Genomic DNA, 26,221 nt, shown 5'->3' on the forward strand with positions numbered 1-26,221 from the left:
GATGGCATGGTCGGCTTCCCAGCCCATTTGGAACAAGAAAGCTGAGTGCCTTTAGGCAGGAGGCTTGCTGACGGAGTGAGGTGCCTCTGGGCACTTATTGGCAGAGCTAAAAGAGCTTTGTAACGCTTGCCCGAGCAGGGCAGAGGTGAGGCCAAGGGTCCGAGGGCCAGAGAGAGACCTACCTGCTGCACGGCTGAGAAGAGGCTGTCCTGATCAAACAACTGTATCCTGAGTATCTCCTGATCCTGAATTGTAACCTGTTAGTTCACTAATAAACCCCACAATCGTATGTATGGTCCATGAGTTCTATGTGGCCATTGCAACAAATTATAGAACCCAGTAGAGAGGTAGAGAGTGCCTTGGGCGGGTTGGATGGTGTCAGAATTGGTAAAAAGGCTGGAGGGTGGAGGCAGGTCTGACCTCTGCCTCAGGAATCAGCCTTGGGCTGTCGATGCTGCTGTTGCTCCCCCTTCCCTCTTGTGAAGTTAGAGGAGGTCACATGCTGCCGCCTCCCCCCCCCCCCCGCCACCCATGCCGTTTTTACACCACCTCTGAGCTTCATTTTGTCAACTTCAAACAGAGGTAATCCTGTTCTGCCTACTTCATAGGGCTGCTAGGAGGATTCAACGAAATACGCGCGAGCGCTTTGGAAACCACTGCTTTTATACTGTTGTGTTCTGAAAGTGCTGGCATTTTGGCAGTTGACTTCTGAAGCAAGCCACCCCGATCAGGAAATGGTAGTGATAGCTTCCCTCTTTCTGAGGCCTGTGGGTTTGTAGGGAAAGGGAGTTTATCCCTTTTCACAGAAAAGGTTTGTACTTACCCAGCTGTAAGAACTGGCGGCTGTGTTTGGGCTGAAAAATTGAGAACACACATGAATAACAGTTCAGCAATAGCCATGCTGAGTATGCCTGGAGAGGCAAGCAATCTCATTCGTGAGGTGTGGATTGCTGGGGCAAGTGGCTAAACCTGGAGGATACAAGAGAAAGGTCTTTTTCATTAAGAGAGAGCCCTTTCCTGGACCTGTAGGCAAGGAGTGTAAATATATATTGAAATAATCCATCAGTCAAGTGACTTCCCTTCATCAGATCTTACAGAGAGAATGCTTTAGCTACCACTAAGCTAGCAGAGTTGCCTAGGATACCAGTCACATGGGCCCATCTTCCAGACTTGCTCAAAATGATTTATTTTCCTTTATTTTGGGGAGAAGTGGGGGAGGGGGCCGGATACTTGCAAAGCCTTGTGCCATTTGTGTGTGGGTATCCCCATCTCTCTGCTCTCCAGCCTGCGACAGCCCTCACCCTTGGCACTAGAGACTAAAATAGCATTTCCTGCCCCAGTTCTCTTCCCCATTTTCTGAACTTGGCTTCATCCCACGCAGAGGAGGCTCCACGTTTTGTCCTTTGAGGGGGAGGGAGTAGCAGCGATGAGTAGGGAGAAGGCAAGAGATCATGTGGCTGGGCTCTGCTGTCGCCGGGATCTTCCTGGGTGACTGCAGAACAAAAGTTGGCTGGCTCCTTTAGCTTACCGCTCAACCAAGGGAAGGCTGTGTCTGTTCCCATGTGTCTCTGAGCATATGCTTTTCCCTCTCGGGGTCCCAAGAGAGCAAATATGGTCTTCCACCACAGAAGCCCCAGCCCTTAAACTGAAGCCTCGCATTGGTAGACCTTGCTACTGGCTGATCTGCAGATGATAGATTTGTCCCATTCCTGCTTGCTGATTTAATCTGAAGAGACAAAAGCCCAAGGAGAAGTTGTGTCAGGATCTAGAAAAATTCGAACCAGGGTGTTCCATATGCTACTTTAGACAGTATCTGTCTTCAGATTCTCCGAAATATACAGTAAGAGTGAAAAATGAAGGCAAACTGTGACTTTTTCCTTTTTCCTGATTCTTTCTCCACAGGCAGCTTTGTCTGTGTGTGTGTCTTGGAGAGATCAGGCCCGTCGGAAACTGCAATGCCACCACCATCAGACATCGTCAAAGTGGCCATCGAGTGGCCAGGTGCCAATGCCCAGCTCCTTGAAATCGATCAGGTAAGCTCCTGAGATGAGGAGCAGTGTTGTGGGGGAGGGGTTTGAGGAGAACATGGCAGAGGTTGTCCTTAGGTACAGGGACCCTTGGTATCAGAGTAAGAGCCATCAACAAGAAGGCTGAGCTTTGGGTCTGTCACCCCTAGGGAAGGTCAGTCACCATGGCTTGGGAGAGGCTTCCTCTTCAACCAGGCAAGAAGTTTATTCTTAGGTCCTAAGTTGACCCTGCTTGGTGGTCCCTCTTGTCAGAACCTGGGCATGAGTGGATGTGGTTGCTGGTGAAGGGTCTCTCTCTCTCTCTCTCTTTCAGAAATTGCCCCTGACATCCATCATCAAGGAAGTCTGTGATGGGTAGGTTGAATCTGCCTCGTTTTGGACAACAGCAGCTAAAGATAAAAGGAACACTTGAAGGGAATTCTGTCGAAGGATCTCTAGTTGATTAGGTCCCCAGTGTGGAATTTTCATACATCATGGTCTTAAGAAGGAAGTACAGTTGATGAGGAGGACCCTAAGACCGCCTATAAGTGTTCATTTTTTTTTTTTTCTTTAAGTTCAGGAATGTCCCACTTGAGGTCCTGGTAGGATTGATTGAGACCGGCACTCAGTTGTCCGCACTTCCTTTTGTGGTGCTAATCTTTGCCAAAGCCTGAGTTGGTCATTTCTTCAACGTCTCAACTTAAAGCTTTGCTTTTTCCCCCGGATACTCATCCTTTGAGTACAGAGCACTAATCCTTTGAGCAACTCTATTGAAAATTATTTATTTGCAGCTTCGGGGTAGGCCAAAAAGAATAGCTAAACGAGATGTACGCTTTTTCTTTTGCATAGGTGGTCATTACCAAACCCGGAGTACTACACCCTCCGGTATGCAGATGGTCCTCAGCTCTACATCACTGAACAGGTTAGTACAGGGAGAAGCAAAAGCAACCCAGGCCTTGCTTTGAGGTGAGCCATGCCAGGAGACGGCCATGTATCTCACCTAGCATCCAGGTAGGTTCCATTTATTGGGTAAAGCGTTGCTCCCAGATTGCGCAGTGCCTTCTCTTGTCCTGGAAAAACTTGGCTTTTATCCCTGAGAGCCCAGATTACTTGAAAAGAACCTTAAACCTCTTTGCCAAGGAACAAGCAGGAGAAGAGGCCTGACTGAAGAGTCTCAGTTACAGCTACTTTAAAAAAGACAAAAAGGTCTTATTGATTCAGCTTGCTTGTACGATTTTCATATTTTACGTTAGTTATTCTTCTTTCTCTTCGTTACTCAGACGCGCAGTGACATTAAGAATGGGACAATCTTACAGCTGGCCATCTCCCCGGTAGGTATCCTGCTTCCTTAGGACTTCATTCATTTAACAAACATATGTAAGCACCTACCATGGGCCAGAAACTAGGACTTGTTGTTGTGTGCTGTCAAGTTGATTCCAACTCACAGCGACCCTACAGGACAGAGCAGAACTATCCCATAGCAGTTCCTAAGCTGTAAATTTTTATGGGAGCAGATTGCCAGGTCTTTTCTTATGCAGAGCTGCTGGTGGATTTGAACTGCCAACCTTTTGGTTAGCAGCCAAGCATTGAATCACTGTGCCACTAGGGCTCCTAGAAACTAGGACTGTAGAGATTAAATACTCAGTCTTTGATCTCACAGTCTAGTAGGGACTAAACAAATACAATAAAAGGACTTTCTCAAGGGTCTTGAGAAAAAGTTGCCAAAGTCCTGGAGGAACACAGAAAAGGGCCATCAAACTCCTTCCCAAAGAAGGAGATGCTTAGCCCAGATGTTGAAGGATAAGCCAGAATTAGCTGGAGAAAGAAGAAAATGAAAAGTATTCCACACAAAGAGATCAGCATGTGCAAAAGCTCAGAGGTGTGGGGCCTGTGCTGCATTTGGGGAAGGCAGAGTGCTGGATGGCTGAGGGGCTGTAGCAGTCATTGAGAGGCCAGATAGTGAACATTCCTGGATGGTCTGCTTATGGCTTTGGATTTTATCCTGAAGGAAATGTGGGGGCATTGGAGGATTTGAAGCAGGAAGGTGTGTCAGGCTTAGATTTATGTTTTAGAAAGATTAGTGACAGTGTGGAAGAGAGGCTAAAAGAAAGAAGGTTGGCAGTAGAAGACCATTTAAGAGGCCAGTGAGGAACGTTAATGGCCTGATGAAGGCAAATGGCAATGGAGATGAAAGGATGGACATGAAAAATATTTAAGAGGTGAACTTGATGAATATGGTGATGTACTGGATGTGGAAGGAAAGGGAAGAGTCCAAGGTGACGGCCCGATTTCAGCAAGAACAGCTCTTAAAGGCAACCAAGGAAGCAACCAGAAGGGTAGAAGGAAAACCAGGAGCGTGAGTGGCTTGGGAACTAACCTGTGCAAAGGCTCAGGGTGGGGAAGGTGTAATCTGCAGTTTCTAATGAGCAGAGAGAGAGTAAACCGAGGGCAGAAAAGCTGTCTGTTGACCCTAGAAGTCAAGGGCTCACTGGTGATCTTCATGAAAACGGTTTTGGTGGGGTGGCTTGGGTGGAAGCCAGATTGCAGTGAGTTGAGAAAAAAAAAAAAGGTGAAGCAGTGAGGACTTTGAGCATGTCACTTGATCAAGAAGCTGGTTGATAAAAGGAAGTAGACAAGGTGGTAGCCCAAGTTGAAAAGATGTACTTTTTTTTTTTTTAAATAGATACATTACTATACTTCAAAAATCAAAATGTTTGATAAAAATATAGTGAGAGGTTTCCCTCCCAGTCCTGGCCCCTCTACCTAGTTCTCCCACCCTTCACAGCTGGTAGCTTCTGTTGTAGTTTTTTTTAATGTGTCCTTGAAAATGTGTTAAGACAGAAGAGACTCGAGTCTATTTAAAATATGATAAGAAAGAGCCAGTCAAGAGGGAAATCTTGAAGGTACAGGAAAGAAGGAGTGGTTAATGGAACAGGACCTTGCTGGGTCAGGACAGAGGGACCCCAAGCCCAGGTGGAGGGGTTCACCTCGACTGCTCAGCCCCTGAGGAAGAAGATGGACATGGGTGCGGCATGGTTATATTTGTAGGACTGCCAGAAAAGTAAGGACGTGGTGGCCCCTCATTTTCTTAGCGAGGTGGGAGACAGAGTCATCTGAAAGCAAGGAAAATGAAGATGTGTTAAAAAGTAGTAAATGTTTAGAATACCTTGGAGGAGAATGAAAATGAGAACTGTTCGCCCAGCAGAAGCTGGTACTGTGAATTCATGGTGGTCCCCACTCTGCTCAGCTATGAGGTTTTCTCCAGAAAGACCTGAATAGAGGTGCCCCTAGGCCAGGATGTAAGAAGCCCTGGCACAAACAGTTAAGTGCTTGGCTGCTAACCAGAAGGTTGGTGGTTCAAACCCACCCATGGGGAGGCTATGAATCGGAATCGACTTGACGTTGCTTAACAACAGGCCAGGATGTGGCTTTAAGGGCTTCGTTCTTTAATAACAACTAACATTTGCATGTACTTCGCTAAGTACTTGGTATGCATTATGTCATTGAATCCTTACAAACATCTGATGAGATGGATACTCTTGATACCCCCCTCCATTTTGCAGATGAGGGAACTGAGCCTTAGGGAGGTGAAATAACTTGCCACTCGTCACACAACTATAAAGTGGCAGACCTGGCTCAAACCCAAGTCTGTCTGACTCCGAGCCAGCATTCCCGCCATCACGCCCTCCTGCCTCCCTCTTCTCATCTTAAGGGCTTCATTCTTCCCTCCTAAGCGCTGCTAATTTAGTATGACAGCCCAGGAATTACTTTTATGGACGCACCAGAGCATTTTACAGACCTCCTGCGAGGAATGGTTGACTTTCGCAGAAGTACCTCTCCCAGAGCGGGAGGCAGCAGCCCAGAAATGCTGTCTCAGGAGAAAAATTGACATTTCGAGTTGGAAGTTTCTAAGTGAGACACAGACCAGCACTCTTCAAATCGCTCTGTCCTGTGACCTTTCCTCACGCAGCACATTTCCTCACCTTAGAGATCCTCGGGGTTTCTGGACCATGAAGAGCAGTGTGCTGTTCAGGGCCTTTGTTGTCAGGGTAGAAGAGGCGAGGCAGCAGGGGAAGCGATTGGCAGGCCTTGACTCCCTGGCCAGGAACAGGAACTAGGCTTTGGTCACACATTAGCAATGTGAGAAAAAGCAAAGCCTGCTCTCTACCCATTTATCTGTTGCCGTTGAGTTGATTCCAACTCATGATGACCCCCTGCGTTACAGAGTAGGACTGCTCCGTAGAGTTTTCTTGGCTGTAATCTTTACAGAAGCAGGCCCCCAGGCCTTTTTTCCGAGGTACTTCTGGGTAGGTTTGAACTGCCAACCTTTAGGTACTCAAGTGTAAACAGTTGGTGCCCTTTTTGCTCTCTCCTTTTTGCACCTCTAGTCTCACTGAGAACCTTAAATTAACACACAAAAAGTAGAGAATGATGAAATGATAGATTGTGAGACACTGACTCTGATAAGTTCAGTGAAAGGAAAGATCAGTGAGCACTAGCAGAGGGGTTTTAGCTTAGCCCGCAGAAAGCAGGCAGACATCCTGGCTAGGAAAGTTCTTGTCATAGGGTGAGGTTTTGCTTTAACCAACCAGCATTTTCAAAAAAACTATTTGGAAATTAACTGCTTCAGACTCGTTGATATTCTTGAAGTTTCCCCCCAGGACTTTGAGGAACATTGATAGGGCCTTTGAGAGAAAGTAAAAAATCATTAGGCTTATCACATCTTAGGACAGAAAAGGACCTTAAAGGTTATCTCTTAAATTCTCCATCCAGTGCAAGGATACCTTCTGTAACATTTTTAACAGATGTTGTCCAGATTCCACTTGATTGCTTTTGGTGACAGGGAGCTCAATACTTCAAGAGACAACCCATTCTACTGTCTGACAGCCTGAATTAATAGAAAACTCTCCTGTATTGAACCAATACCTGTTTCTCTGTGACTTGCCCTAGTTAGTGGAACTATCATCTCTTAGATCACTCCTGTGGTCTCTTAATGGAAATTTTGTTAACCCATAGACCAGAGTAGTACAGAAATGATACAGATAACTGCACATTGGTCTTGGCGTACTGGTAGTTAATTCCCTGATTGATTCAATAAATATTTAGCAACTCCTAACCCATGGGAAGGGAACCCTGGTGGCACAGTGGTTAAAGCGCTCAGCTACTAACCAGAAGTCGGCAGTTCAAACCTGGCAGCAGTTTCACGGGAGAAAGATGTGGCAGTCTGCTTCCGTAAAGATTAGAGCTTTGGAAACCTTATGGGGCAGTTCTGCTCTGTCCTATAAGGTTGCTATGAGTCGGAATTGACTTGACAGCAGTGGATTTGGGTTTCGCTGGGAAGAGGCAGTGTGCAAAACCAGTTCTGCCTCAGGCTTGGCTGTCTGCGGAACGGCCCTTCTGAGCTATCCCAGAGTGGTAGCCTACTACAAGGAGCAGATGGCATAGATCTTCTTCCTGTTCTCACAGTCCCGGGCCGCACGCCAGTTGATGGAGAGGACCCAGTCATCCAGCATGGAGACCCGGCTAGATGCCATGAAGGAGCTGGCCAAGCTCTCTGCTGACGTGACCTTTGCTACAGAGTTCATCAACATGGATGGCATCGTCGTGCTCACACGGCTCGTGGAGAGTGGAACCAAGCTCTTGTCCCAGTAAGTATTACATCCCTGGGGCTTTCAGGGATTTACCACATGCCGCAAGGCTTCTTATTCTCATTTTCCACTGAGTCAAAAAAAGAGTGTTTAGCTTCTATATACAGAGCAGTGGACTAGGGTCCACATCCACTAGAAAACCCATTGCCATTGACTCAATTCCAACTCATAGCGACCCTATAGGACAGAGTAGGACTGCCCTACATGGTTTCCAGGGCTGTAATCTTTATGGAAGCAGACTGCCACATCTTTCTCCCATGGAGCAGCTGTTGGGTTTGAACTGCTGGCCTTTCAGTTAGCAGCCGAGTGCTTAACCGCAGCACCACCGGGGCTCCTTAGGATCCCCACAGAGTGGTATAATTCACTATCGTGGTCCTAAATCTTGTAGTCTAGTTGAAAAGGGAAAACAGGCTCTCACAGATTAATTAATAGGGCCAAGCAACACATGACCAAGTACCAAGTGAGTAGTAAAAATTGGTGCTGTCCAAGACAACAGAGGTCATTCATGACAGACGTGTTAATTTGTGGAAAATGCTTGGCCTGGTGGGGGTTAGTGAGCAGAATGCTTACCCATTGTCTTCCAGTATGGGTGTCTGTCTGTTCTTAACCACTCCCTCCCTCCCCGTTACCTCTCCACCCCAAATACACACCCACACAGATGCACACACGCACATGCACACACAGACACAAGCAAGGACATACCTTCCTTTGTATTTACCGTTAGTTACCCTCGTACCCATTCTCCATGTCTCTGCCACACATTTTCACAGGGAAGAGGAGATTCAGAACTTTGCTGTACACCAAGGACGTCTTTACAATACCCCAGAGTGTTAAGAAGAATGAGGTGGGAAGCTATGCCTGTGATCAGCAGTGAATAGACAGATGTCCTAGGTTCCCATCTAAGCATGTGGAGCCTGAGCCGCCAGAGAGGGAGTCAGAAATCTTTCAGCCGATGCATCAGCTATTGAAATTTTCAGCCAAACTGAGCAACTAATCATGGCTATGTTTTTTAAGTCTTGGATCCTCGAGCTGCCCTGAAGTCATGAAGCCTCAAGCTGCCACCTGCACTGATGCAGGATTCGTGCAGTCTCCTGAGAGCGTACAGTTGGACTGGCCTTAGTTTCCTCCTCTTTAAAATGGGGTTATTAATACCTACCTTGCAGTGTTGTTGTGAGTTTTGTTAATGAGACAGTGTATCTGAACATGCTTTGTAAGTGGGGATATGGTTTGTTAATTATAGAGCAGTGTACAGATATAAAAGCATGATACATATAAGGAGGAGAGAAAAAGGAGAGAAAGCGTTTTATTTAGTCCTTCTCTCTGCCAGCCCTGTGAGCTTTACATATGTTGTCATCTTGCCCCTGCCACAACCACATGAGCTTAACTCTGTGAGATTGACTCTGTTTTACATGGGAAGAAATTGAAGTTCAAAAAAGTAAAATTTGCACAGTTAGTAAATGGTTGAATAGGAATTGAACCCACATCCAAACCTTGCCCTCTTTCTCCTGCACCTGCTGCCTCTTGGACTAAAGGTTTACGTAGACGTAAGCTCCCATAGGTACCCCTACCAGGTTTTGGGGTTTGACAAAGGTCTGGTACCTTTTTTGACCTCGGGAATAAGTAAGCGACTCTTCTTTCCTGAGATCAGGCAGTATGGAAGAGGAAAGCCTACTCACCCTGCAGCCTCTTCTGGGCAGACGCAGATCCACCTTGGACTCGGTGTGCATGCAGGCAGTTATTCTCAGGCCCTTCCACTGACTTTTCACAGGCAAAACGTCCTTGTTTTGACTGTCTTCACTCCTGGGTTCCTGGTTCTGAATCTGTGTATTGTTTTGTGTGTATTTTGCACGTGTCTCAGCTACAGTGAGATGCTGGCATTCACCCTGACTGCCTTCTTAGAGCTCATGGACCATGGCATTGTCTCCTGGGACATGGTTTCAATCACCTTTATTAAGCAGGTGAGGCCTCCAACATTCTTTCTCTCCTCTTTCAGCTGCCACTTGTTCTTTGGGTTTAAGGGGAGATGTGGGCAATACAGCCATTCTAGTGAGGGTCAGCTTCATATTCTGGATTTTTCATCCTCAGCCTCTGGCCCTCCTGTGGCTCCTGAAAGGATTCCAATTTGTTATACTCTCAGGCCTGCACTCAGAAGGTGGAGCTGGGCTCTCAGGACTGACCAGGCTCAGCAGGAGTGGACCGTTAGTGAGCCTTGGAATAAAACCAGCTGGTCACCCAGCACCACCCTTAAGTCTTTTGCCCTGCTTCCTAAGCTCTCCCTTCTCTTTGGATAAAGAATGTCCATTTCATTTGCCTCCGATTTACAAACCTGAAAGGTGGCCAGATTGGATTATCAGACTGAACTCAGTGGGCAGGTGGGGGGGCCGAGGATATTTCTAATTTTGCATTCTTTTATTCTGCAGCAAGAGGCAGTGTCGACTCAGAAAACTAAACTAAAACCAGTGAATTACATATCCATTGACCTAGGGTTGCCCCATCACTGAGCGGGAACATTGGGGACATCCTGACACTGGAGATATCTGAGCAAAAGTGAAATGACCGTGTGTCAAGGTTATTATAATAGTGACTGAGAAGAGGGATTAGATTGAAGACAAAGTTGCATTCTACCTTTCAAAATCTAGGATGTGGATAGGGAAAAAGTGGTTGTTAACAGGATAGAGTACATGTTGGTAAAATGAAATCCCAGTATCGGTGAAATCCTCTGCTTCTATATTCAGCTTCTCCACACCTCAACCCTTAGATTTTGAGGAAGCATGTGGGTTGGAAACTGTGATCTGAGGTTGAGTTATATATGTCTGGGAATCCCTGGCACGTTGGCCAGGATAGACATCAACCGGGTACCACTATCCGCCTATTTCAGTTGTCAGACTCAATGGGCAGGAGAGGGTTAAGAGTGCGTCTAGTTTTGCCCTCTTTTCTTCTACAACAAGGGGCAGTGTCAATTCAGAAAAGTGAACTAAAGTCCATGAATAATCTCTCCACTGACCTAGTGGACGACTGCCCAAATGTAGACATCGTGCCTAAGAGGAGAGAGCCTTCGAGGGCCAACATCAGACGGCCCAGCCGTCCAGCTCTCTTGGCCCTGAGCTCCCCAGCTGACTTGCCCTCTCTGGGTTTAGATTGCAGGGTACGTAAGCCAGCCCATGGTGGACGTGTCGATCCTTCAGCGGTCCCTGGCCATCCTGGAGAGCATGGTCTTGAACAGCCAGAGTCTGTATCAGAAGATAGCAGAGGAAATCACCGTGGGACAGCTTATCTCCCACCTTCAGGTGTGAGTAAGGACCCTGCCCCACCTGCCGTCACTTGTCTCTTCTCTTAAGTCTCCTAGGCCTTCCACTGCTTTGTTTCTGTTCCAAGCAGCTGGTCTACTTGCTCATTCATTCACCGGCCCTTCCCCACCACTGCCAGAGTCCTCCTGAGTCATGCTCCTGCTTAACTCCTCAGTTACTCTCCGTGGCCCATAGGCCAAGGTGAAGTTTTTCCCATTCTTTCTCATACCACCCTGGTACCAGATGCGTCCTCCTCGCTGGGCCCCCTGATCTCTATTTACATCTGTTGTAATATTGGTATGAAATGCTGTATTTTCATTGTCACCCCCACATGTTAAACCTTGAGCTCCTTAAGGACAGGGACCATTCATTTTTGTAGCCTCTGCTTTGAATTAAGTAGAAGTTCAATCAGTGTTTGTTCAGTGAATGTTTTCTGCACAATATGCTGTGGTCGGTAGCAAGAGTTATCATATAGGACTCAAGTTCAGGATGATACCAGTTCAAACCCAGGCTTCATTACATACTGATTCTCTGCCTTAAGCAGGTTATCGCGTTACTTCTGGCCTCAGTTTCCTAATCTGTAGGCTGGGGTAATCATCCTCACGTCTCAGACTTATGAGGACCAAAGGAGACAAAAAGGGCCTGTCACAGAGGTCAGCACAGGGTAGACATAAATTTCAGGGTTTTTTTGTTTTTGTTTGTTTTTTAAGAAGCTTATCACATCCTAAAATATTTTGTTGTTGTTGGGACCCTATAGGACAGAGTAGAACTACCCCATGGATGATAAACAAGCCCCACAGACAAATGAACCCTTTGGAATACTGTTTGCCTCTCCATTCTTTGTGCTTTACTTCAACCCGTCTACACAATTTAAGGGAGACTGGGCTTCCCAAAACAAGGGTGGTATTACCAGAATTTCCTCCCGACTCTCACTCTCCTTTAGCATGTTGGACATTGACTGAATCCTGGAAGTAAAGCAAAGTTCCAGGGGAAGCCACAGTGCCCAGATCTGAGAGCCTGTGGTAGCCCTGTCTCCACTCAAGTGTGCTTCCAACCTGTTCTTTCCCCATTGGTCCAAGTGAAAACACAGAAGACTTGCCCTCTGCTTTCTCTTCTTGTATTTGCAGCTCTGATATCTATCTGTGACTATTAAGGGGTTCTTCAACCTCAGCTTTCATACCCAAAGGCCCCAAAAGGTTGATTGGGTTGAGAAGAACATTATAAACAACAGAGAAGAGAGTTCTAGTCTCCTATGACCTCTGATCTGCCCCTCTGTTTCCATATCTCTGAATTGGGAATGATGCCAGTCGCCTCTAAGGATGATAGAGGAAAGTGGCATTTCTTAGGAATCAGTCACTGAATACTCTCAGCCCACAGCTTCACAGGAAATTATGCTGCCTGCTGTTTGGACTGAGGGACACACAGTGTCACTCATTAGACATCAACATGCCCCCTGCCTGGCCCGGAAACCCACCAGCCCCTTTATTAAAGAGCCTCAGAATGCACCCACTGCCTGGCAGGTGAACACATCTTGTCAAGTGCCAGGGCTATTTTATGTTTTTGTCCCCAGGCTTATAGGGAGCCAGAGAATGGCTGATTTTATTTTGTTTGTTTAAAATAAAGTGAGATAAGTTAGTAGTCAAAGACTTTGAAAACATAGGAAAAGCAAAAAAGTCAATTAGTCACCTGTCATCCCACTTCCAGACATTATCACTGTTAACATTAAATATCCCGTCTGTTTTTCTGTGCATATTTTTAACAAAATTGGAATCTTACGGACCAAGTTACATGTGCCTTGATTTTTCACTGACTCTGCCCTGAACATTTCCCTATGTCAAAGATTCTTCGAAAAGGAATTCTAAACTGAAAATCCAGTGACAGCTATAGACCTCCTTAGAAAACTTTTCTGCACCATTTTTGGGGTTCACAGATCCTCTAAGCCCGTGCCTGAATCCCAGGTTAAGAACTTTTACCCTAGAACATGATTTTTAAACGCGGCTTAGGATTTTTATGTCTGTAACAGAGTTGCTAACGTGAACATTTGGGCTACTTACCACTCTTTGTTTAATAGTCCCTTAGTGAAACACCTTGTCAATGAGTCTTGCAGGCCTCTCTGATGACTTTCTTAGGATAAATGCCTATTAGTAGAATTGCTGGGTCAAAGAATGTGCCCACCTTAAGGGTTTTGAGACTTAGCCCCAGATAATTATTTGGTTACAATCTGTGAGTGGTTTTTGTAAACCCTCTCTGAGCATCGGCTGGTTGTTTGTCTCTTAACCTCAGTCTGCCTTCTTTCTCCATTGACACAGCTCCAACCAGGAGATTCAGACCTACGCCATTGCCCTGATTAACGCACTTTTTCTGAAGGCTCCTGAGGACAAGCGACAGGTCTGTGGCTGCCTTTTCAAGCTTCTTCATCTGGGCTCTTCTAAGAGAAGAATCCTCGCCTCTTTCCCTCCCCTGTTCTCCTTTGCTGGACAGAGAGCTGAAATCCAGCCATCTTCCCGTGCTTCCTTCCTCCCGTCCCTCTGTTGTCAGAGCCCAGTGGGTTGGCTTTGTTAAGGAGGATCACCGGAGGGTCTGTGAAGGGAGACCAGCTGGGTCTTAGGGTAGAGCAGGAGCCTGAAAACTTCACCTTTAAAAGGCCAGGTAGTAAATATTTTCAGCTTTGTGGGCCATATAGTCTCTGGGCGAACACTCTGCCATTGTAGCTGAAAGCAGCTATAGACAATACATAGATGAATGGGCATGGCTGTCTTCCAATAAAACCTTATCTACAGAACAGGCCTAATTTGGCCATTTTTTGCCAATCCCTGGGCCAGAGGATCAAGAAGAAGGGAGAGGGGAACCTCTGAGGATCACTGTTGAATCCAAGGGGATCAAAACAAATAAGGTCCTGACTTACAGAAGCCAGAGTGGAGGTGCTGAGTACTAAATTTTACATACAAAGGTGCTCTGATTCAGGTTCTAATCTTCTCTCTTCTGTTAATTAGCTGTGTGATGTTATGTAAACCGCTTTGCCTCTCTGAACCCCAGTTTCCTCACCTGTAATATGGAAGCAACAACACTGGCCCTGCTTACCTCACAAGAATATCACCAGGAAAAACCAGACCCCTGTTCTACCAATGAGGAAACTAGGCACCAGCTAGGCTGTGGGACGAACGCTGACCTAAGAGTCAAGCGGCCTGGGGTCAAGTCCTTTTCTTGCCACTGGCTGGGCAAGTATTTCACGCTCTCTGGGTCTCAGTTTCTCTTTCTGTAAAATAGAAGAGCCATACTAAGTGATTTCTAAGGGTCCTTCTAACACTAACATTCTATAGTTCTCTGATAAAAGCCCAAGTAGTGTATAAAAGTAAGGCTTCTTAATTCTCTGTCAACATCATGGGCTCTGATGATGAGGGATAATGAGGGAGCCCTGGTGACACAGCGGTTAAAGTGCTCAGCTGCCAACTGAAAGGTAGGCAGTCTGTTTCTGTAAATATTTACAGCCTTAGAAACCCCGAGGGGCAGTTCTACTCTGTCCTATAGGGTGATTATGAGTCAATGGCAACAGGTTTGTTTGTTTGTTTGTTTGTTTGTTTTTTATCATGGGCTCTGTAAGTTGAAATCCATGTGGGATCATGTACCAAGTTCTTGGTAGATTCTGCTGGAAAGACCAGGAACATCTGTGGTTCTGTCTGTCCTTGTCTTTTTTGGATAGCTTTGCTCTGTTAATCTCTTCCTTCCCGGTCCTTGTTTGAACGTAAGCTGAAAGCTCATTCTTCCGTCTGCTTCTCTCTGTGCTTTTGCTTTCTGCTGGCAGGACAAGCACCTTAATCCTCTAGACCTGCCTGTCACTGTAAGTAGCATCACTGTGTGGAAAGGGCCCCAGCTCTCTTCCAGGTGGGGAGGTCAGAGCTGGGCAAGAATCTCACCGTCTGATCTAGATGTTCAGGGGACCCAAGATACAGGGAAGCTTGTGTACTGTAAATCTCATCTGTCAGGACGCTTGGGGAAGTGCTGCAGATTAGGGTCCCAGGAAGGATGAAGGGGATGCCCCTCCCAGGGAATGGGGCCCAAACTTCCCTTTGTGACTTGCTTTTACCTGGGTCTGTGGTTCAGCCGGTGGAGATCAGATTCAGAGACAGCCTATGACTTTAATCTCAATGACACCACAGATGTCGTTTCCAGTAGCAAAAGAGTAAGGTAAACCCAGGCCCTTTCTGGACTCTTACTAGATCATGGGAGTTTGAAAAGGTTTAGACAATTGACAAAAGAGAGTTTGGATGCTCATTTCTTGGTCAGAGGGAGTTTTAGAGAGGTCAGCTTTGTGAGGATATAAAGACGAGTGCCTTACCCCCGGTACCACAGAGAAGCGTTTGGTCTGAGGCCATTCCAGTAGAGCTGTAGACCACGGTTAGTTATCCACTTTGTGAGTCGTCACAGCAAGACTTAATTTCAAGTTGGCCTCCTATAACTACCACAGAAGTTTCTAGGCCACCTTCCTTTTCAAGCAGTATGTGCTCAGGGAATGTGAAGTAAAACTTAACGGAATATGGCTAGAAATCTAGGAGTGAAAGAGAAAGGCCTCTCAGAGGAAAATGACAGTGCTCATAGATGTTCCTGCACTGGGAGGGGCGATAGTCCCTCAGGCCCGTTTATTTAGAATTATCTATAAAATGGAATTAAGGCAGCAGTTTAGAAAGTGAAGTCATACTAATTAACATTAGTAACAAATAATGGCTGACATTGGAAGGAAGAGACAGAAGAATTATGAAAAGCTGTCAGAAAAAGTAAAAGTGTGGTAATCTGGGACCATTTTGTTTAGGGGAAAATAGCTTCACATTTCAATAGCTCCTCAGGGTATTATAGTGTCACAACACAGAAGAGTAACTGATGTTCTTTTCAGTGAAGCCAAGCCCTTTGCAGTGATTAAATTATAATCGTAGTCTCTCCAGAAATAAGTGTATATGACATATTTTTAAAATACTTGCATAAGAATGGTCAAAATAATGACTAGTTCTGAGAAGATCCTTAAAGCTTTACTCCCTGGCAAATTCACTTCTGTAGGATACTTTATTTCCTAAGTGCACTAAATAAATAAAGCAGCACTGTTAAAATTGGAGCCAAATATAATTGGAAAGGTGAACCTATTGTGAAAAAATTACCCAAGAGCACCCAAGATACTGTTCTTCAGCCCCACCAGAAGTGAATCACAGACTAACTGTTTTGGAGTATCTGTGCCCAGCTCTGGATGCTGGGGCAGTGCAGGGGCAAGGGTGGGTGGCTGGGGCCAAAGCCTTGTCCTTAGCACGGGGCCAGCGCTTTGTAAGAGCCTCTCCCAGCCTTGGCAGTGGATGTCTACCTGGAAGGGTGCATGTGGCTTGGAATTGTCATACTGCTCTGTGCTCACTGTGCAGTGTCCATCACCCCACGTCCCCGTGACACAGGGTCTAGCCCTGCAACAGTCCACATCTCTCTCTGAAGGTGATGCACTGGATTATACCACTGTGAAGGGAAGCCTCACTTACAGAAAATGTCAGGGAATTTTTCAGAGTATAAATATGCTTGATGGTCATTGGATATTCTTGCCTTTGCCCACCTTTATTTGAAAGGAAAAAAAAAACTGAGAAGGAGATAAAGCCCATAGGTTATGATATCTCCTTCCCCCTGATCACAGTAAGAGGTGTTTGCTTATTTTTCTCTAGGATATGGCCAATGCATTTGCACAGAAGCACCTTCGGTCCATAATCCTGAACGTAAGTTCCCAGAACACACTGTGTGTTATTGCTGTTGTTGTGTTGTTGCTATTAATGGTAATTATTATAGTTACTGCCTTATTATTGTCGAAAGGACATTGAAGTTCGGGAAGACACACAGAGGGAATTTACCAATAGGTTCTAAACAATTCTTAAGATGGAAAGCTCGTTTCATAATCCTCTAGAAGCAGAGTTGTCTCGAGGAGGCCATCCCACCAGGATTTGGCAGAGCTTCTAGGGAGGTACTCAGGCCAGTTATACCGTTTGTTGCTCCACAACTCCAAAATTTGGAGGGGAGCCAAGGTCTGGATTAAAAGGAAACCATTTTATCAGTTGTCAGAAACAAGGGAAGACTGGAAGACCACAGGGAAGGGAATAGAACGAGAAATCAGGAGCCAAGCTTGGAAGACTTAGTAATTCTGAACATGACTCTGGAGTCGACCAGCCCCTGTGCTGCCATTTACCAATCTTTATCTTGGGCAATTCACTTAACTTCTCTGGGCTTCGCTTTGCTCATCCGGATGTAGGACTAAATGAGCTAGTATATATTCGCTGCTTAGCAGGGTGCCTGGCACTCGGTGAGCACACCACTCATATTGGCAGCTCTTTCACCGTGGACAGGATGCAAAGGTGTTGGGATTCCTGAAGTCAGCTCTGTGTGCTTGTGAAATCGAGCACTGAGCCTCTGTAAACATGCGGAGCTCTCCAGACCTGACCTTGCAGAGCTGGCCCTCCCCACTGTCACTTTCCTGGTCGTCACCAACCTCCAGTGTGGCAGGAGGGGCCTTGAGCAAATGTCTGAGCCTGTGCCAGGGGTGTGCCCATGCATTCGTGTCGACACTCCTGGGCAGCCGTCCTCTGCACAGGTGGGGGAGGCTGCCCTTCTGAGGGAAATTTCATTACATTTCTGATTTATTATTTACCTTAATGGGGTTCGAAGTTTTGGGCTCATTTCTGGACAAACCTTGTAAACGAGCCAATCCCACTCTTGAAGGCAATTCAGTGTCAGGCCCAGGACTTCAGTGGCCTGCCAGGAAATGCTTAACGCATGCTTCCTTAAGTCCGGGGATTTAATTGAGTCAAGCCAGACTCCTGAAGCCTCAACGATCAGGTGAGACTTCAGATAACACCGCTGAAACTGTGATTTACCGGTCTGGAGCTGCGCTTCTCCAAGCCACTGATGGCTAGGGTAATTAATTACCTTCCGGCATGATGTCAGTACGTTTGTGGAAGGGGGATTAAAGTGAATGAAAACCGGTATCACATTAACTTATAGCCTCCCTTCAAAGCTGTTCTGTGAATTATGGAGAGAGGTGAGGCAGGAGGAATAGAGATAGGCAGGCAGGGAGAGATCAGGAGTGACAGAGAGGGAGGGACAGAGAGGAACAGCAACGGAGTGAGGCAAGCAGGTGCATGGAGGAGGGAAGGAGGTAGCGATGGAAACAGATGAATGGATAAAGAGAATGTGGTATATACCTCAATGGAATATTATTCAGGCATAAAGAGACATGGAGCTCTGATACATGCTACGATATGGGGGAACCTTGAAAATATACTGCAGAGGCAGATGCATAGAGACAAAAGTGTATTCGCGGTTACCAGGGGCAAGGGGGTGGGAGGAATGGGGAATTGTTGCTTCAGCGGCGCTGAGTTGCTGTTAAGAGGGATGAAAACATTTTGAAACGGATCGTGGTGATGGCTGCACAACATGGCAAATGTAACGAATGTCACTGAATTTTACATTTAAAAATGGTTGAAATGGCAAGTGTTTTATATGTATACATATTATGCATATGTATATATACGTATGTAAGTATGTATATGCAGCCCTGGTGGAGTAGTGGTTAAGAGCTATGACTGCTAACCAAAAGGTCGGCAGTCCAAATCCACCAGCTGCTCCTTGAAGATCCTATGGCGCAGTTCTACTCTGTCCTATAAGGTCGCTACGAGTCAGAATTGCCTCAGTGGCAATGTGTATGTTTGTTTTATGTGTATATATATGTACACACACACATATATATTTATTACAGTTAAAAAAAAGAGTAACAACGGGAAGGAAAAAATTGGGCAGTAAGGGAGAGGAAGAGAAATGGAAGGGTAACTAAGGGAAAAGGAGGAGCAGAGCTAAGCATGAGAAACCAGATGTGGGGAGGTTGAGAGAAACACCAAGACTGAGGTAGGAAGAGAGCACTTATCCTCTAGAGAGAGGGAGTACGGAGACGGGGCAGCTAGAGAGGGCTGGAAACAGCCGCAGATTTCAGGCGGAGGAGGCCAGGGCAGAGAGGGAGCTCAAGCACGTCTGCACACACTACAGAGAGACTGAGGCCAGCGCTGTCCAGTAGGACTTTCTGCAGTTATGGACATGCGTCTAAAATGGTAGCCACCAGCCACAAATGGCTGTTGAGCGCTTGAACTATGTCTAGTGTGACTGAGAACTGAATATTTTATTTAATCTCAGTCGAAACTTAAGGACCCACATGTGGCCTGTGACTACTGTATTAGGCAGTGCAGATCTAGTGAAAGAAAGAGACAGAAAGGGAGAGAGCTCTGGAGTCACACAGTGGGGGGAGGAGGTCTAGTGCAGTGCCATCCAGTGGACGTATAATAACAAGCCACATATGTAATTGTAAATGTTCTAATAGCGATGGTAAGAAAAAGTAAAACGGAATAGGTGGAATTAATTTCAACAGTATATCTTTTTTAACCCAATATATCTGAAATACTATCATTTCAACATGTTATCATAATAAAAAATTATTAGATACTTTACATTTTCTATTTCCATACTAAAGCTTTAAGATCATGAGTATATTTGACACTCGCAGCAGATCTCAATTTGAACTAGCCACATTTCAAGTGTTCAACAGCCACGTGTGACTAGTGGCTACCGTACTGGATAGCGCAAGTCTCAATAGATTGATCTAGAGCCAGAGCAAGTCTAGAGAGAGCTGATCTAAAGTTAGAGTGTGCTGTAAAAGATATGATTTCCAATGAGAGAGATCCAGAGCAGTGTTCTCTAATAGAACTTTCTGTGATAGTGGAAATTTTCTATAGCTGCACTGTCCAGTACGGCAGCCACTAGCTGTATGAAACACACAGAAATCAAATTGACTACATCTGTGGAAAAAGATGATGGAAAAGCTCAATATCATCAGTCAGAACAAGGCCAGGGGCCGACTGTGGAACAGACCATCAGTTGCTCATATGCAAGTTCAAGCTGAAACTGAAGAAAATCAGCAAGTCCATGAGAGCCAAAATATGACCTTGAGTATATCCCACCTGAATTTAGAGACCATCTCAAGAATAGATTTGATGCATTGAACACTAGTGACCGAAGACCAGACGAGTTGTGGAATGACATCAAGGACATCATCCATGAAGAAAGCAAGAGGTCATTAAAAAGACAGGAAAGAAAAGACCAAGATGGGTGTCAGAGGAGACTCTGAAACTTGCTCTTGAACATCAAGCAGCTAAAGCAAAAGGAAGAATTGATGAAGTAAAAGAACTGAAGACTTCAAAGGGTGTCTCAAGAAGACAAAGTAAAGTATTATAATGACCTGTGCAAAGAGCTGGGAATGGAAAACCAAAAAGGAAGAACACGCTCAGTGTTTCTCAAGCTGAAAGAACTGAAGAAAAAATTCAAGCCTCAAGTTGCAATAGTGAAGTATTCTATGGGGAAAATATTAAATGACACAGGAAGCATCAAAAGAAGATGGAAGGAGTACACAGAGTCATTATACCAAAAAGAATTAGTCGATGTTCAACCATTTTGAGAGGTGGCATATGATCAGGAACCGATGGTACTGAAGGAGGAAGTCCAAGCTGCTCTGAAGGCATTGGCGAAAAACAAGGCTCCAGGAATTGATGGAATATCAACTGAGATGTTTCAGCAAACAGATGCAGCGCTTGGAGGTGCTCACTCATCTATGCCAAGAAATATGGAAGACAGCTTCCTGGACAACTGGACTGGAAGAGATCCATATTTATGCCTATTTGCAAGAAAGGTGATCCAACCGAATGTGGAAAATTATAGAACAATATCATTAATATCACACGCAAGCAAAATTTTGCTGAAGATCATTTAAAAACAGCTGCAGCAGTATATCGACAGGGAACTGCCAGAAATTCAGGCCGGTTTCAGAAGAGGACGTGGAACCAGGGATATCATTGCAGATGTCAGATGGATCCTGGCTGAAAGCAGAGAATACCAGAAGGATGTTTACCCGTGTTTTATTGACTATGCAAAGGCATTCGACTGTGTGGATCATAACAAACTATGGATAACATTGCGAAGAATGGGAATTCCAGAACACTTAATTGTGCTCGTAAGAAACCTTTACATAGATCAAGAGGCAGTTGTTCGGACAGAACAAGGGGATACTGAGTGGTTTAAAGTCAGGAAAGGTGTGCGTCAGGGTTGTATCCTTTCACCATACCTATTCAATCTGTATGCTGAGCAAATAATCTGAGAAGCTGGACTATATGAAGAAGAACGGGGCATCAGGATTGGAGGAAGACTCATTAACAACCTGTGTTATGCAGATGACACAACCTTGCCTGGTGAAAGTGAAGAGGACCTGAAGCACTTACTAATGAAGATCAAAGACCACAGCCTTCAGTATGGATTGTGCCTCAACATAAAGAAAACAAAAATCCTCACAACTGGACCAATGAGCAACATCATGATAAACGGAGAAAAGATCGAAGTTGTCAAGGATTTCATTTTACTTGGATCTACAATCAAGAGCCATGGAAGCAGCAGTCAAGAAATCGAAAGACACATTGCATTGGGTAAATCTGCTGCAAAGGACCTCTTCAAAGTGTTGAAGAGCAAAGGTGTCACCTTAAAGACTAAGGTGCGCCTGACCCAAGCCATGGTACTTTCAATTGCATCATATGCATCTGAAAGCTGGACAATGAATAAGGAAGACCGAAGAAGACTTGACGCCTTTGAATGGTGTTGGCGAAGGATATTGAATATATCATGGACTGCCAAAAGAACGAAGAAATCTGTCTTGGAAGAAGTACAACCAGAATGCTCCTAGAAGCAAGGATGGCGAGACTGCGTCTTACATACTTTGGACATGTTGTCAGGAGGGACCAGTCCCTGGAGAAGGACATCACGCTTGGCAGAGTACAGGGTCAGTGGAAAAGAGGAAGACCCTCAACGAGGTGGATTGACACAGTGGCTGCAACAATGGGCTCAAGCATAACAACGATTGTAAGGATGGCACAGGACCGGGCCGTGTTTCTTTCTGTTGTGCACAGGGTCGTTATGAGTCGGAACCAACTTGATGGCACCTAACAACAACGACAGCTGTATGTGTTGCTACTAAGCACTTTAAATGTGGTTACTACAACTGAAGAGCTGAATTTTGGCTTTAATTTTAACTGATTTAAATGCAAATAGCCACGTCACTAGTGACTACCATATTGCATAGCACAACTCTAGAGACATAAAGCTAGATTGAATAAGAGAACCCAAGGCAAACTGGGCAAGAGTCTCATTTGGGTGAAAAGAACAGGAGTGACAGGATCTAAGGTGGTGGGTGAGACGGAAAGGGAGTGAGAATTACAAGGGAGCAGGAAGGAAAGAGCAGGATATTTTGGGAGTGAGAACAGGATAGTGAGAGACCAGAACATAAACATCCATCAACCAGGAGGGACAGAGCATGAGAGAAGAAGAGGGGACCCACCAGGGGTATCTAGGGGACAAAGGGAGGAGGTGGTAGACTGAGAGGGGCGTGGTGGGGGCACAGAGAGTGGGGAGGACATCTACAGAGTGACGGGAGAGAGGGACAGCATAGGAGAGATGGCGGGAACGAGGGCAGTGTGGGAGAGTTGGCTAGGAGTTAGGTGTTCCCCCTTCATGTAGATGTGTCAATATTACTTAAAGAGAATGACCTTTTCTGAAGCCTCTGTGTGGTGACGCCATCCAAGACATTTTATGTCTGTAAGAAAAGCAAAAGACCTGTTCTGTCCAATACTGCAGTGGAATCTTCCTCCGTGCACACTGTCTGTTGTCTTGGATTCAGTAGTCCTATGAGGTATCTGATTGGAGTAAAGACCAGCCCAGATTTCCCTTATTGTAATCTCCCTTATCATCATCTCCCTTACCATAATCTTAATAGGGCAGCCACCCACAGCCTTGTGGGGAGGGTGAGGCCTCTACCCTCCATTCTCAGAGGAGTGCAGGAGAGGGGTAGTGCCCTCAGGGCCTGCAGGGATCATCTGCCTGAATCCAGCCCCTTCATGTCCTTGTCCTCTTCCTAGAACATGAAGTCCCCATGTCAGGAAGGAAAGCTCTGTTCCCAGCCTTGCATACTTTCCTTTTCACTAGGGTGATGTCGGCTCAACAGCAATGAGTTTGGTTTGGTTAGTGTGATATGGTTCTTCAGTTCAACCCTCTGCTCCCTGCCTTTGCTTTTTCCAGCATGTGATCCGAGGGAACCGCCCAATCAAAACTGAGATGGCCCATCAGCTGTATGTCTTGCAAGTCCTGACCTTTAACCTTCTGGAGGAAAGGATGATGACCAAGATGGACCCCAATGACCAGGTACGTGCTAGGTAGGCCAGAGCTCTCCTAGCTTAAGTTGTGGGCTGTTTTCTCATGGATGTGGGGCATTCCACCCTGGTTTATTCAGAGACATGAATGGAGTACCTGCTGTGTGCTAGGCCCTGTGCTTGATTTTTGTCTGCAGAATGGTTTGTGCTTGCTCTGGAAAACCTGGGCCTCCCCGTGATTGGCTCCCGCCAGGTGCCTTTCTGTGGGCCAGGCCTATCTCTGTCCTGCTGTGGTAGTGGCGGCCCCTCCTAGGAGATCTTTTGGGGCCAGCATTCTGTCCAGAAAAGCCTGGCCTACAGTTTCTTTTCCGTGCCTCCTTTGGTTAGCGGAGTGACCTGCTGACTATCTGTTTCACCTCTCAGGCCCAGAGAGACATCATATTTGAACTGAGGAGGATTGCATTTGACGCAGAGTCAGACCCTAGCGGTGTCACCGGGAGTGGGACCGAAAAACGCAAAGCCATGTACACCAAGGACTACAAAATGCTGGGATTCACTGTAAGTACCTGCATGAAAAATCAAATCAAAATCCCACTTCTCACTTCTCTGACACCAAACTGTGTTGAACAGTTTAAATCCAGTTCAGTTCTGGTCCACTTCTGTTCTGACACCAGCTGCACAGGCAGCACTTCCTCCTCTGCCCCTAAGCACCTGGACCAGGTCAGAGCTCACAAGTCACAGGGCACAGTCCTCCAGACAGCCAAGTCTGCCCAGGACCTCAGATGCCAGCTGCAAGCTTGGGAGTCCCCACGACACCTCCTTCTGACCTGCTGGCTACAAATTCCAGGTTTTCTCACTACCCCTTCAGGATGCCATCCACAAGTTTGGTGGCCCCCCAGGCTCACTTACTTCTGACCTGTTGGTTATAGTTTTGGAGGTTTCCTCGAGCTAAGCTTAGGGGTTCCCAACCCCCCTCCCTTCTGACCTGCTGGCTTTTACTATTTCTTCAGGTTCGATAATTCACCAGAATGACTCACAGAAATGCTATACTTAAAATGAATAGGTTTATTACAGCAAAAAGGATATAAATGAATAGACATATGGGGCAAGGTTTGGCAGGGTTCTTAACACAGAGCTTCCATGTCCCAGAAATGGACATGCTACCCTCCCATCTGCATCAGTGTCTTTCACTAACCAGGAAGCCCATGGTGCTCCCGTGTCCAGGGCCTTTATTGGGGCCTCATTATATAAGCATGATTGATTGACTTGTGCCCCTACCCCCAGGTCAGCTGATGTCACAAGGTGGGTCTTTCTGCCCTGGCCAGCCCCTACCTGAGTCACATCATTAGCATAAACCCTTAGGTGTGGTCTGGAAGCCTCATCAAAGGCACTTCAATTACTGGGCTGTTTCCAGGGTTTTACCATTATCTCTTAAGGAACCAAGGACAAAGAACATTTTCTTTGAATAAAGTTTATCTGAAACACCAAAGGAAACCAAAATGCAACTTTGGTAGGCCTTCCCCCCTGACAGGGTAGTCAGAGGGCCTGCCCAGACAGATCCACGAGGTCCCCTCCTTTATAATGGTGGCCCTGAAAAAATTGACAGTGAAAAGCTGGGGAGGCCTTGATGCTTGATTTGTTTTAGCGGTGAAGGACGCACGTTTATATGTCACATCTGGCCCTCTGAAACAAATCCATTTGTAGAAGGGCCTACCAGTCAGCCACAGTGGGCAGAGTCCCCTCTGTCCTCTAACTGGTACAGCTAAGTTCTTTTAGAAACTAGACTATCTTGTGATAGAACATGGCCTGAGATTAAGTAATTACTGCACCCCTACTAAGTGCCAGCAGTCTGCTAGGGTCTGGGGTGCAAGGTGAGCAGCCACAGTGCAGTGCCTGAGGAGCTCAAGGTGAGTAGTAGAGATGGGCTGCAGGAGAGGGAAGTACAAAGTGACAGTGGCCTATGTGGTGGGGGGGGCCAATAGGGGTTTCCCTTCCCCACGCAGGGAGTCTACCCAGTCTCAAACCAGGTTTCTTTATTCTCCAGAACCACATCAACCCAGCAATGGACTTTACCCAGACTCCTCCTGGAATGCTGGCCTTGGACAACATGCTATACTTGGCTAAAGTCCATCAGGACACCTACATCCGGGTAAAGGCGGTGGGGCTGGCTCACCCTGTCCCTGTGTTTTGCCTTCTCCCCTCCCCTCCTTGATCCGTCCTCTCCTTTTTTTCCCCCCTGACAGATTGTTTTGGAGAACAGCAGCCGAGAAGACAAACATGAGTGCCCCTTTGGCCGTAGTGCCATCGAGCTCACCAAAATGCTCTGTGAAATCCTACAGGTTGGGGAACTACGTAAGTCTGTCCAGCTTCCCCTCTTCCTTCTGCCATTCCTTGCAATCTAGATCCTGCTGAGACTCAAGATTGTAAGCAGTTAGATGTCAGTGGAACTGGACACTGGTTTTCTATCACTGCGGGAGCTGATAATCCACCTTATCCTGGTTTATGGAAATCATGGCTGTTGCTTTGTTTCAGCTAGTAATTTGAGCTGGGTCTGTAACAGGGCGGAGCCAGACCCAGAGAAAGTGCCCTGGAGGAGAAGCCAAGGCAGTGGAGAAAGGCTGTCCCATACGCCTCATTAGCCATGGCCTTGGTCTGGTGTTGTGCCTCAGGACTCTGTAGCAGAGCAGAGGTTCCAGGAGTCTCCTGACATGAGCTCCCATTCCCCATGAGCAGAGCTTTATCCTTCCTGTTTCTGTCCTTCCACAGCCAATGAAGGGCGCAACGACTACCACCCAATGTTCTTTACCCACGATCGAGCATTTGAAGAGCTCTTTGGAATCTGCATCCAGCTGTTGAACAAGACCTGGAAAGAGATGCGGGCGACAGCAGAGGACTTCAACAAGGTCAGTGGCACAGAGCTTCCCTGTCATGCGGCAGTCACACAGCTGGCCAGAGCCCGGCAATCTCTGAGCTGGAAAAGCAGCTTGGTCTGTGATGCTGAGAGCCTCAGTCCCATTTGGTTGTGACTTCGCTGCAGC

General features: G+C 46.3%; 1 protein-coding gene across 2 annotated transcripts in view; it reads left to right on the forward strand.

Moving 5' to 3' along the window:
* The window catches only part of ELMO2 (engulfment and cell motility 2), a 45,587-nt gene that overhangs the window by 12,085 nt on the left and 7,281 nt on the right, over positions 1–26,221 (forward strand). Inside the window, exons 2-15 of one of the 2 annotated variants that reach the window (XM_049869105.1) lie at positions 1,903–2,033; positions 2,341–2,381; positions 2,856–2,928; positions 3,287–3,337; positions 7,473–7,654; positions 9,513–9,612; positions 10,792–10,943; positions 13,251–13,329; positions 16,629–16,679; positions 23,113–23,235; positions 23,607–23,741; positions 25,228–25,332; positions 25,427–25,535; positions 25,950–26,086. In XM_049869105.1, coding sequence (XP_049725062.1) covers positions 1,956–2,033; positions 2,341–2,381; positions 2,856–2,928; positions 3,287–3,337; positions 7,473–7,654; positions 9,513–9,612; positions 10,792–10,943; positions 13,251–13,329; positions 16,629–16,679; positions 23,113–23,235; positions 23,607–23,741; positions 25,228–25,332; positions 25,427–25,535; positions 25,950–26,086 — 1,416 coding nt within the window. In that variant the 5' untranslated portion in view covers positions 1,903–1,955. The remainder of the gene's footprint in view (positions 1–1,902; positions 2,034–2,340; positions 2,382–2,855; positions 2,929–3,286; positions 3,338–7,472; positions 7,655–9,512; positions 9,613–10,791; positions 10,944–13,250; positions 13,330–16,628; positions 16,680–23,112; positions 23,236–23,606; positions 23,742–25,227; positions 25,333–25,426; positions 25,536–25,949; positions 26,087–26,221) is intronic. The other variant, XM_049869106.1, reaches the window with a different exon arrangement.

Source organism: Elephas maximus, chromosome 25 (genome assembly GCF_024166365.1).
Source record: "Elephas maximus indicus isolate mEleMax1 chromosome 25, mEleMax1 primary haplotype, whole genome shotgun sequence".
NCBI lineage: Eukaryota > Metazoa > Chordata > Mammalia > Proboscidea > Elephantidae > Elephas > Elephas maximus.